Source organism: Aricia agestis, chromosome 17, assembly GCF_905147365.1.
Source record: "Aricia agestis chromosome 17, ilAriAges1.1, whole genome shotgun sequence".
Lineage (NCBI taxonomy): Eukaryota > Metazoa > Arthropoda > Insecta > Lepidoptera > Lycaenidae > Aricia > Aricia agestis.
In genome coordinates this window covers 7,229,085-7,242,122 of record NC_056422.1, presented here as the reverse complement: position 1 = coordinate 7,242,122, position 13,038 = coordinate 7,229,085, and the positions used below count along the sequence as shown (strand labels likewise).

The window sequence follows — 13,038 nt, the reverse complement described above, 5'->3', positions numbered from 1 at the left end:
ACATTACATTACATTATTATAGAAGTTAGTTTGACATGCATAAAAATGTAGGAAAAAACCTTCAAAATTTGAGAACGCAAAAATGAATATCGATATTAAATAGATCAAACACAATATAACGTGACAACACTACATTTTGCAACTTTGAACTTGCTGTCTGGGAAAAAGTGAACTGCGTCATCCTTTCTTTAAAATATAACCACGTTGGTTTATTTCTGCCTTAAGTGTTGTGTTTATATAGGAATAAGCTATATTTAATTGTTTTAAGAGTGATAAGAATAATTTAACTTACCAAAATGCTGTACCTTGAAGATTATTTAGAAAGTAAGTTGATTCAATAGCTTTTTCTCATAATACAACGCCATTACGGTTGGTAGTAAAATCAATGGACGCTTTGATTTGGCGCGACATTCAAAAAGTTTTTTAAATGGTTACTTTCAAAATTTTTTTAAACCTTAAAATTTAAATTAATACCCTGTTTTTGTACCTGTTATAATAACAAATAAATAGAAGAAACCATAATAATTTTGGTTAAAAGTTTTTAATGACAATATAATATTTTATCATCAAAGTACTTACTATAAATTGTTTTATTTGTTTTCCACAGTGATTGAACATCTTCCTCAGGAATTGCGAGACAGATTTACAGAAATGAGAGAAATGGATTTGTCTGTGCAAAGTAAGTGTTTCTATGGTAATAAAAGGTTTATCACACAATTCTTACGTATGAGCTGTGTGAATTAGCAGAAAATCAATATGTTCATTTCTGTAGTGAATTGAGTAACAATAATTCTTAACAATTAATTTAATTCTAGACAACATGGACACACTTGATAAAAGAGTGCGTACTTTATTTGCTGGGTGCCGTCGAAATGAAATTGCCACTGAACATGCTAATACTGAAATGTCCGATATAAAGAAGGGATATAACAAAACACTCGAGGAAGCTGATGAGAAAGTTACTTTAGCTAACCAGATGTATGATTTGGTGGATAGATATTTACGGAGATTGGGTATGTAAATTTGTAAATTTTGTACTAGTGTTTACCTAAAACTTAAGCCACGTAAAAAATATGTCTATCACTAGGAAACTGTAATCCAGGACTAAAAAATTAAAAACCAATGTGCCTTACTACTAATCTAAATTTTTCACCTCACTTGATTTTATGTAGTGTCTAATAAATTTTATTTTATTTTATTAAGTATTTATTTTTATTAAATCCTGATCCTGCATCTAGGATGTGAATTTATAATACCTACTGACATTTAAATTCTTTGATATTTTTTAAAACATTTTATCTCCACATGGATTAAAAAGAAAAGTTGTCATATTGCAAAAATGTATAAACCTGATTTAACATGTAGAAAAATCGTAAAGTAATAATATTATTGCAACAGAAGAAATAAAATTATATACTTACTTACTTACATTTATTTACAGATACAGAGCTACATAAGTTCAAATGTGAGCTGGAGGCTGACAATAAGGGGATAACGGAACTGCTGGAAAAACGCTCATTGGATCTCGACACAAACACTAATCATACCAGTACTTCTAGTAATAGTCACTATAAAGAGAACAGGTAATATTATTTTTTCCTTATAAAAAGTCTTGTACCATCAGAGGAATTGGTTTTAACTGGTAGAATGTGGATCTATGTTATATGGTTGGGTTACATCGAAAGTAAGTCTGACTAAGTTGACCTGTGAATCAATTTTTCTGATTTTCATTGTTCTCCGTTATTTATTGTTATTTGTATAATATTATACAAAAATATTAATATTATGCTGTGTTGGTGGTGTCCTACATTTTATTTTTTATTTTGTGTAGTTTTACAAACAAAGAAAAACCTTCTAAATCAATCATGGGATTTATTTAGGAATGAGTACTCAAATCTAGTGATTTGAGTACTCATTCCTATATAATCTTTATATATGTTACGCTCTAAGACGCAAAACGCTCAGTGAGCGAAAAAATGGCTCACAACGCGTTGTGGTAATAGTGAAACGGCCACGACGCGAAATTCGTGTCGTGGCCTAGTGAAAACGGCCACGACGCGTTCTGGTAATCACAGAAATACCACAAAGCGAAATTCATGACGCGTTCTGAGCATTTAAAAACGGCCACGACGCGAATTCGTGTTGTGGCCCTAATGAAAACGGCCACGACGCGTTCTGAAAACAGGTAAGTTACTCAGGAGTAATTTTATAGCGCCCAAGTGTGTGCGCAATACACAAGAGCACTCTGGTTTCAAAGAAACTATATATATACTAGATGTCCCGCGCGGCTTCGCCCGCGTAAATTAGAAATTTTACAGAATCCGTAGGTACATTTTCCCATAAAAAATATTTCCCCCGTTTTTCCCACATTTTCCTGAGTTTCTTCTGTCGTATTAGTCTTAGAGTAATAATATAATATAACCTTCTCGATAAATGATGAGTCTTACTCGATAAATGATCTATCTAACACTGAGATAAGTTTTTAAATCGGACCTGTAGTTTCTGAGATTGACGCGTTCAAGCAAACATACTATTCAGGTTTATAATATTAGGTAGATATAGATTTTTTTTAATTATCGCTTGACAAACTCGAGTCTCGATCTAAAAGACTATGAAATGGTATAATATGGTAGTGATGATGATGATGATGATGATGATGAAGAATGTAATTTGCATAGTAGCATATGCTTTCTGTTCTTAAAACAACGCCGAAACTCCCAAACTTGTATCTATAAAGAATCAGGAATTCTCTCAGCACCTTCCGAACCACGGTATACCAGGTATATCTCGGTGCAAAATCTTACTTGTTGGTAGCATATGCTTAGAATACTTCTCACGAAACCGAAGTCACCATATGTTTCCCTATAAGTTTTGAGGAGTTCCCTCGATTACTTATGGATCCTTCATCAGATCACCACTTTTCTGAATATAATACCAAATTGGGATGATACCCTATATACCAAAAGAAAAATTTTGAAAATCGGTTAACAAACGGCGGAGTAATCGTTGAATATAAGAAAACTAACATAACACCTCTCCCATTTTGAAAGTCGGTTAAAATTGTAGCCTATGTGTTATTTATTTAATATTTTAATCAGCACATGAATTGAATAACAAAATTTTTTTCAAATTAATCGTAGCACCATCTGTCAGGACAAACTAAAATTGAAATAGAATAATATTGAATGCGATGATAGCGCCGTCCGCCGGATCTAATGTAAAACATTCCAAAATCAACAACTCCTTATAAATAAGAAATTAATTGAAAAAACATTTTCCAGTAGACCAAACTGTAAATCTAAACCATTCTCGAATCTCCACGAACACACACAAAAAATTTCATCAAAATTGGTCCAGTCGTTTAGGAGGAGTTCAGTCACATACACACGCACACAAGAAATATATATATTAAGATATATATATATATATATATATATATATATATATATATATATATATATATATATATATATATATATATATATATATATATATATATATATATATTTTGAAAACTTTCAGACTTTGGACATAAAATGTAGATTGTAGATACCTATATATATTTGAAAGTTTCTAATGCTGGCCATACACCATCCTTCCTATCGTCCAATCGGCATGACGCTACCGATTGGATGAGTTAGAACTGACCGTGTGTGGGATTGGATTGGCATGAGTCATGCCAATCCACTCCCACACATTAGGAAGGATGGTGTATGGCCACCACAAGACTTATTTAAATGATTTACAGATACCGAGTCCGAGCCGAGAAGCGTAGAGACAGCTGGGCCCCGAGGGAGTCGAGGGCTCATACCAGTAATGGGAACATGTCACGCACTGATTCTGCTATTCAGGTATGGTGGATATATCATATATAACAGGGGTTCCCAAACTGTGCGCCGTGAAAAGGAATGAGCGCGCCGTGTGTCATCCTCCATCATTATATGAAACCACAAATGTTATAAAATAAAATTATAATATGAATTATACAAAGCAGGCAAATGATTAAATATATTTGTTTATTATTATTTACCTGCTTAACCTAACTATTATAATAATCATTAAGGGTGTTTATTTATGTATATTGTAATAGCTAGGTAAAGAAGGGCGCCGTGACAATATATTTAACGTACAACTGCGCCGCAGGCTGAAAAAGATTGGGAACCCCTGATATGTAATATGATATGATTTTAAATTTGAAAGTGTCTATTTCTGTCTGTAACTACTTAAACTGTTGAATCGATTTTTTCGTTTGATGGATCATGGAGCTACTTTGTGACCTGAAACTTATAGGAGATGACCTAGAATTTTCATAGGTAAATTAATGTACGGTTCCCACGTGCAGTAGCGGCGTTAGGGGGGGCGACGCTGGGCGACTGCCCAGGGCGCCGGATAAAAAGGGACGCTCAAAGCAAACAAAAACGCTAATTTTTTCAGCACTACCAGCACCCTAGACACCGAAGAAATCTCGCCCAGGGCGCTGGTAGTGCTAAAACCGGCCCTGCGGCCGCGTGATAAACGATTATGATAATATGTATTGCATTGACAGCAAAGGAGAAATTACGGCATTAATATTCACAGACTATAAATCAAACTATGTTCTAGGCTGCGCTGGGTCGCGACTCGTACTCGCTGGGACACGCCGGCAGCGCCATTGCAGCTGCAGCTAGCCAGGCCATTGCTGCCACACAGCAGGTAAAATACAACCTTAAGCATCGACTGATAAGGACGACTGAAATTAAGAGCCACAGTGTTTCTCGTGTCACAGTGTTTGTGCGCGAACTCTTTTAAAACGGCTTAACCGATTTTAATGAAATTTTGTATTTAGGCCTGAGAATAGGTTTTTGTCTACTTTTTATATTGATACTATAAATAATTTATATGGCAAAACAACGTTTAACGGGTCAGCTAGTAAGGCTATAAACGATGCAGTAACAAAACCATGATTTGTCGCTCGCGCATTTAATAGCGCGGCTAAAACTATAAAGGACATAATGTGGCAATCATTAATTCACTAATTTTTTCTTTACAATTATTTAGCAGAACTACATAATTGATATCTTGAAATACTGTGACCATAGATAACTAGTACACAAACTTTGAGTATTGGACTTCGTCATTTTTTGTATCTAATCGTTTGTCGTGATTGCAGATGCAGCACGGGCGTCGCACGGCGTCGCTGAAGGCGTCGTACGAGGCCGTCGCGGGCGGCGAGCTGGCGCACCACACCGTACACCCGCACACACACCACGACCACGGTGAGCACACATACACCACGGTGATCACACACACACAGGAGCCGTGGCGGCGCGTTCCAATGTATAGAGACTGAAGCGAAGAAGGCTGGCGCTAGATTCATGGGCTTACAACGAGAGTGACACTGACTGAGATCTGGACTCTGGATATAATATCAAAAAGCAGATGGGTTTGCTATTTTCTAAATTACTGTTTTTGTTTTGACTTGTTACATTTTTCTTTTTTTTCAGGTCACGGGGCCGTAAGCCACAGCCAGAGCTCGCACGGCCACACCACGGCGCATGGACACTCATCCACGTCTAACAAGCGACACACCAAACAAAAGTAATTAAAACTAGATTATAATTTATTAGCTAACTCATATGAGTCATAAGTCATAACTCATAACCATTCTACAAAAGAGATTAAAAAAAAATTATATACAAAGCTTAAAGAGGTACAAAAAGTTAAATTTGTATTGAAATAATGATCTTTTACGCTTGACAAAAATCTACACTAACAGTAACATAATATCTGCCTGTTTCACCCATTCCTGATAAGTGCCGGATAGTCTATCCACCACTTAACTTGACAGATACGGTATGGAGAATCTGTCAAATAAGTTGTGGATAGCCTATCCGGCACTTATCAGGTATTGGTAAAACAGCCCCTTGTTTTGTTACACCTTGTATAACATTATACTGTGTATGTTATATTTCAAATGCAATTACTTATAGGTCTACCAGAATCTCATGGCAAAGGGTTTAGCCGGATACGTATGACGAGTCGGCCCCCAAGTGGAAATCGAATCGAAACTTATGTTTTAATATTGCCTTGATGTACAAACACGATTTATGTACTTTTCGCGGCCGACTTCCTGTTTTAGAGATAGAGGGCAAAACATCCGTATGCTTGACTATTATTGAATGTGATATATCTCTAAAGCTAACAAATGAAACTAACGCGAGGTGATAGGTTACATTACAGAGTATATCACCTAATTTAAAAATTTTTTTTAGAATAAAAATTCCATTTAAAAACAAAAAAATTAAAAAAATCATGTTTTTTTTCTGTGTTCTCCGTGAGTTACAATCACGAAATTAATTTATATTATGCCCCCTTGTGTGATCTATTACCCGTAAAAATTGAAGGAAAAAAATGTTGGTGCAACACAATGAAAAAAATGAAAAAAGGGATTTCAGTCTTATGGTGTAACACCCCTGTATTATAAGGTGCATATTGATCATTGTTCTTTTCGAAATTTGACATAAGTTGGTTTTAAAACATAAGTGAATAGTCCTAAAAGATAAATTAATAGTTAAAAATCGGCCAAGTGCGAGTTGAACTCGCGCAAATCGGCAAAATGTTTTTTTGTATGGGAGCCCCTCTCAATTTTTGAGTTTATTTTAATTGTATTATTAATTATTAAAGTTAGTAAATCTGAGTATTTTGTGAACATTTTAAGTGCCTACCGCGATAGGTAGGCACTTAAAATGTTCACATTATTGCTATCGACCAAAAAAATGACGTTTGTTGTATGGAATATATATAAATATATTTAATTTATTTTGTTTGTTGTTATAGCGGCAACAGATACCTATACACAATCTATGAACATTTCAAAAGTCTATCTTTAGCGTTCTTAACCTTTGGGTACGGAATCCTAAAAATAAATGAAAAAAAAACTTGGAAACCGTAAAGTGAAATTAGAGCAGTCTAATATCATCAAAGCAGAAGTTAAGTCAAGATAGATATGATATTATATTGATAGACTAGCTGTTGCCCGCGACTTCGTCCGCGTGGACTTCAGTTTATAGCGCGCGGTGTCAATAAAATTGGTGTCAAAAGCTTTTTAAAACCCTGGTACCCCTTAAATCAAAATACCCAAAACAGCCGTGTAGTGTGCACATAATGTTTTTTTTTTTTTAAATTAAACTTTTTTATACCTAAAGCTTATTTAGCTACACAACTTAGCTGCATAATGCATTACACAACTTTAGCTTTGCCCAATAGTCAATACCCATAAACTATTTAGTATTTATTATTGGTAGACTGTTTTCTCATATCTATGTTGGTACATGAGTTAATTAATAACATGTATAACAATCGAAATATTAATTCAACATGGTACCACCTCTTATAGAAATACATATGAGCAAGCGATAGCGCAATCTAGGCGACTCTTGGCGCCATCTGTTCCAGTTTTTGGAACTAACTTAATTTGAACAAATTTACGCATAAACACCCCCTTACAACCCCTTTTTCCAGTAAGCAGTAGACTATGTCCTTTCTCAGGCTTTAGACTATCTGTGTACAAAATTTCATTACAATCGGTTCAGTAGTTTTGGCGCTGTTGTTTTTGAATTTGATATCTAAGTTGGTAGGTGAGTTATTAGTTATTATTAACGTGTATAACAATCGAAAGAATCGTAAAACCTACCTCAACATGGTACCACCTCTTATAGAAATACGCATGAGCAAGCAATAGCGCGATCTAGGGGACTCTTGGCGCCATCTGTTTTGAGTTTTTTGGAACTAAGTTAATTTAACCAAATGTACGCATTTTCACCCCCTTACAACCCCTTTTTCCAGTTAAAAAGTAGCCTATGTCCTTTCTCAGGCTTTAGACTATCTGTGTACAAAATTTCATTACAATCGGTTCAGTAGTTTTGGCGCTTTTGTTTTTGAATTTGATGTCTAAGTTGGTAGGTGAGTTATTAGTTAATAGCGTGTATAACAATCGAAAGAATCGAAAAATCTAGCTCAATATGGTACCACCTCTTATAGAAATACGCATGAGTAAGCAATAGCGCGATCTAGGGGACTCTTGGCGCCATCTGTTTTAAGTTTTTGGAACTAAGTTAATTTGACCAAATTTACGCATTTTCACCCCCTTACAACCCCTTTTTCCAGTTAAAAAGTAGCCTATGTCCTTTCTCAGGCTTTAGACTATCTGTGTACAAAATTTCATTACAATCGGTTCAGTAGTTTTGGCGCTGTTGTTTTTGAATTTGATGTCTAAGTTGGTAGGTGAGTTATTAGTTAATAACGTGTTTAACAATCGAAAGAATCGAAAAATCTAGCTCAATATGGTACCACCTCTTATAGAAATACGCATGAGCAAGCAATAGCGCGATCTAGGGGACTCTTGGCGCCACCTGTTTTAAGTTTTTGGAACTAAGTTAATTTGACCAAATTTACGCATTTTCACCCCCTTACAACCCCTTTTTCCAGTTAAAAAGTAGCCTATGTCCTTTCTCAGGCTTTAGACTATCTGTGTACAAAATTTCATTACTATCGGTTCAGTAGTTTTGGCGTGAAAGCGAGACAGACAGACAGACAGACAGATACTTTCGCATTTATAATATTAGTATAGATTTACATAGTATTACACCGAAGGTAATGACTAATGAGTAATGACTATCTATCATATGGACGATGTGTGTTCGGAATCGAGAAAAAACAAAATAAATTAAATATCCCTTCCATACAACAAACGTCATTTTTTTGCTCGATAGCAATAATGAGAATTATAGGTGGGCACTTAAAATGTTCACAAAATACTCAGTTGTATTTATACTTTAATCCTTCGATCGTGGATTCTTGGAAATCTATTGTTATTCTATCGTGTCTCGCTCACCGGTGAGCTTATGGGCTTTTGCGGGTTAATAAATAATAATACAATTAAAATAGACTCAATAATTAAGGGGGGCTCCCATACAAAAAACGGTTTTTGTCGATTTTTCCCTTACCCTTCGTGCGCGAGTCCAACTCGCACTTGGCCGATTTTTAACTATTATATTATCTTATAAGACTATTTACTTATGTTTTAAAACCAACTTATGTCAAATTTCGAAAAGAACAATGATCAATATGCACCTTATAATACGGGGGTGGTATAATACTATAAGACTGAAATCACGTTTTTCTTTTTTTTCATTGTGTTGCACCAACATTTTTTTCCTGCAATTTTTATGGGTAATAGATCACACTTAAGTTAGGTGATATACTCTGTAATGTAACCTATCACCTCGCGTTAGTTTCATTTGTTCATCTTAATTAGCTTTAGAGATATATCACATTCAGTTATAGTCAAGCATACGGATGTTTTGCTCCAGGACAAACCGGAAGTCGGCCGCGAAAAGTACATAAATCGTGTTTGTACATCAAGGCAATATTAAAACACAAGTTTCGATTCGATTCCCATTTGGGGGCCGACTCGTCATACGTATCCGGCTAAACCCTTTGGATGGGAGATTTTCAAAAAAAAAATTTTTTTTTATGAAATAAGGGGGCAAACGAGCAAACGGGTCACCTGATGGAAAGCAACTTCCGTCGCCCATGGACACTCGCAGCATCAGAAGAGCTGCAAGTGCGTTGCCGGCCTTTTAAGAGGGAATAGGGTAATAGAGGACGGTAGGGAAGGGAAGGGAAGGGAATAGTTGAGGGTAGGGAAGGGAATAGGGTAGGGGTTAGGGGATTGGGCCTCCGGTAAACTCACTCACTCGGCGAAACACAGCGCAAGCGCTGTTTCACGCCGGTTTTCTGTGAGAACGTGGTATTTATCCGGTCGAGCCGGCCCATTCGTGCCGAAGCATGGCTCTCCCACGTATAAATATGCTTAATCATTGGATATTTTTTCACAGTTGCATGTATCACACACAGAATCAATATAAGGAATTTTTTTCCTTATAGCGCCTGATTCTGTGTCACGTGTCAAACGTTTTGCTCCAATTTCCCCAGTATTGGTAGCGTTGGGCGGAGTTGTAGTTGCTCCGCGGTTCCCGTCCCTCCCGCATCAGGCGCATGACGGAGGGCTGGGGGGGTTTTACTGGATAGACCTCTTGTAGGAAGTCCCACATACCCCCGTCCCTTCCCCCGAGGGGGGGGGGGGTACGCAAAGTATTTCCCCTCCTTAACAAAAAAAAGTATTGGTAGCGTCAATTTCTTTTTTATATTTTTTGCTTTTACCAGATTTTGGTAGACCTATAAATAATACTAAATAATGGCTTTTCTAATGTTGTAAGTGGCCATGGGCGACGGTTGCTGATGTTTACCATCAGATGTCCCGTTTACTCGTTTGCCCCCTTTTTTTATAAAAATACTTAAATGTCCACAGGAAAACATCATACGGTGCTGCGAGCTCGACCGGCGCGTCCACCAGCGTAGCGCAGCCAACCGCCAGCCGCTCCGCTTCGCCAGCACTGTTAGTAAAGTTTATGACTTTTTGCCCGTTTTTACCAACCGCCTCCTAACGCTAAGGCCCGGCGCACTAGCGGCCAAGCCGCGGTGGCCATCAAGATAGATACCTTAGTATGAAACCGCCATAGACCACGCGTACCTGGCCGCACGCTGTCAAGCGACCACACCATACTTTCGATGGCCGCCGCGGCCTGGCCGCTAGTGCGCGCCCGGGCTAAGTGTCCCCTAGGGACCATTAACTGCAGTGGCGGCCTTACCCTTTGCGAGGCCCGGGCGGGAAGGTCTTTGCGAGGTCCTGAGCGGCAGGTCTTTGCGAGGCCCTATGTCTTCTAAAAACACCTTGCGGGGCCCCTGCAAGTGCGAGGCCCCGGGCGATTGCTTTGTTCGTCACCCCCTAGGGCCGCCACTGCCATGAAGTGTACCTAAAAAAAAAAATAACTCCCACACCGGTTTCGGTGACGGTGGCCGGTTTCATCGAAACCATGTGAGTTACGCAGTAGTGCCTAAGTGTGTGCGCAGTACACAAGAACATTCCTTTATTCTCATAACCCAGTGGGCCGTATGACCGACACGACGGGCGAGAGATCAGGCGCAGGACCGGCTTTTTACATGCCCATCCGACGCATGGATCATCTTACTTGTCAGACAATCAGGTGATCAGCCTGCATTGTCCTAACCACGTCCTAACCAAACTTGGATATAACATGTTTCCAACGCAGGAATCGAACCCACGACCTCCGAAACAAGAACCACGCTCTTAACCACTCACTGAACGGAGGCGTTAAGACGAAAGGAGAGCAGGCGTGGCTCGTAATATCCTTTTCTACCGCGTGGCGAAAACATTTTAAAAACATATTGAAATTTTTACTTCTGTGACTACTCGTTGTTTTATTCTATATTTTAGAATTCCAATATTCTTAATTAATACTTAATCATATTTGATTTAATCCCAGTGGTCTGAGCGTGGTGACGTCGGAGATAGAGGGCGCTGAGGAGGAGTGGACGTACGACCCCAACGAGCCGCGCTACTGCATCTGCAACCAGGTCTCATACGGCGACATGGTGGCCTGCGACAACCAGGACGTTAGTATTTATTATATTGCGAAGTTATTCTCAAATTGCCGAATTATGTCCGTAGCGGTCATTGACCCCCTGTGAAAAAACTTATCATTTTTCATCGTTTTATATCATTCACTTCGAACTCATAAATAGTTAGAGATTATCATACTAAGAGTTATCAAGAGATTTTGCGATAAATGTATGACAGTCTCACATCTTTATAAGAGTAAAATTTTAAGTTAACAAAATACAGTGCGAGCATTTTTCACATAGCTCCTAGCCTAGAAAGGTCAGTGACTGCTGGTGCCACCTTTAATTATTTTGACTATATATAAACGGATGCTTGTCAAAACTACTGAATGTTTTAATCGAATCTGGTATTAATTTAATTCTCTATATCAGAAGTTTTGCAAATGAGTTATATCAAAATAAATTGATTTTCTACTGTTAATGTCCCAAGTGCAGCTCGCATTTAATTTATTTAGCCACCTCGTGGCCCTTGCAGGCTAAAAGTTTACCGATCGTTTTAGATGAAACTAGCTATATTTAATATTTCATCCCAAAAGTATAATATACGTGGGAATTTGGGTGCTGTTGTCACGACAGTGTTGCAGTCAAATCGAGTATAATTTATAATAATTTATTCAGTGCCGGTTTTAGAGATTTCTTCGGTCGTTTTCGAGAAGCATTAGCAGCGTCACTTATTGTTTGCCTTTGGCGCCCTTTTTTATCCGGCACCCTAGGGGGTCGCCCAGCGTCGCCCCTCCTAACGCCGTAACTGAATTTATTTTATTTACTTTGTAACCTACTATTGGCAAAAAAGTAAAAAAATGTATTTATTGTTTCCAGTGTCCGTACGAGTGGTTCCATTACCCGTGCGTCGGTATCACGGCGCCGCCCAAGGGCAAGTGGTACTGCCCGCAGTGTCACTCCAACATGCGCCGAAACAGGAATCACCGCAAGAATTAAAAACGTACCTGTAACCAGTGGCGGCCTTACCCATTGCGAGGCCCGGGGCGGAAGGTCTTTGCGAGGCCCTGGGTGGAAGGTCTTTGCGAGGCCCTATGTCTTACAAAAAATACCTTGCGAGGCCCGGGCCATTGTCCTGTTCGCCACCCCCTAGCGCCGCCACTGCCTGTAGCTTACAGGCATAACATGACCACAGTATATAAATTCGAAAGAATAGAAACATTGACTTTAGTGTCTGAAAATATTCTGTCTATCCCACCTTGGTAAAAGGAATAGAAATACTGACAGATTTTAACGATAAAAATTATTTAAAAAAAAACTGCCAAGTGCGAGTCGGACTCGCGCACGATTTTATTATTAATTATTAATGAAAGTAAAAATATAATTAAGGATTTTGTGAAAATTTCAAGTGCCATTATTGATTACGAGCAAAAAAGGCCAAAAAAATATCATGTTTCTTGTATGGGAGTCCTTAAATATTAACTTTATTTTATTTTTACTATTTGTTGTACACAATCTGTGAAATTTTCAGACGTCTAGCTATAGCGGTTCATGAATTACAGCCTGGAGACAGAC

At 38.0% G+C, this 13,038-nt stretch overlaps 1 protein-coding gene across 1 annotated transcript; it reads left to right on the top strand.

The window, feature by feature from the left end:
• The first annotated feature begins 131 nt into the window (after positions 1-131).
• On the top strand, positions 132-12,786 carry LOC121735385 (inhibitor of growth protein 3). The gene is made up of 11 exons (XM_042126205.1): positions 132-324; positions 608-679; positions 816-1,013; positions 1,442-1,583; positions 3,749-3,851; positions 4,603-4,692; positions 5,150-5,255; positions 5,484-5,577; positions 10,352-10,438; positions 11,388-11,517; positions 12,343-12,786. Exons 1-11 carry the CDS (start codon positions 297-299, stop codon positions 12,460-12,462), a joined length of 1,170 nt encoding a protein of 389 aa, XP_041982139.1. The 5' UTR covers positions 132-296; the 3' UTR covers positions 12,463-12,786.
• Positions 12,787-13,038: the final 252 nt, after the last annotated feature.

Coding starts and splice junctions, on each gene's coding strand:
- LOC121735385 (XM_042126205.1), top strand. CDS start 297: ATGCTGTACCTTGAAGATTATTTAGAAA. Junction 680..815: donor AATGGATTTGTCTGTGCAAA/GTAAGTGTTTCT, acceptor ATTTAATTCTAG/ACAACATGGACACACTTGAT. Junction 3,852..4,602: donor GCACTGATTCTGCTATTCAG/GTATGGTGGATA, acceptor ACTATGTTCTAG/GCTGCGCTGGGTCGCGACTC.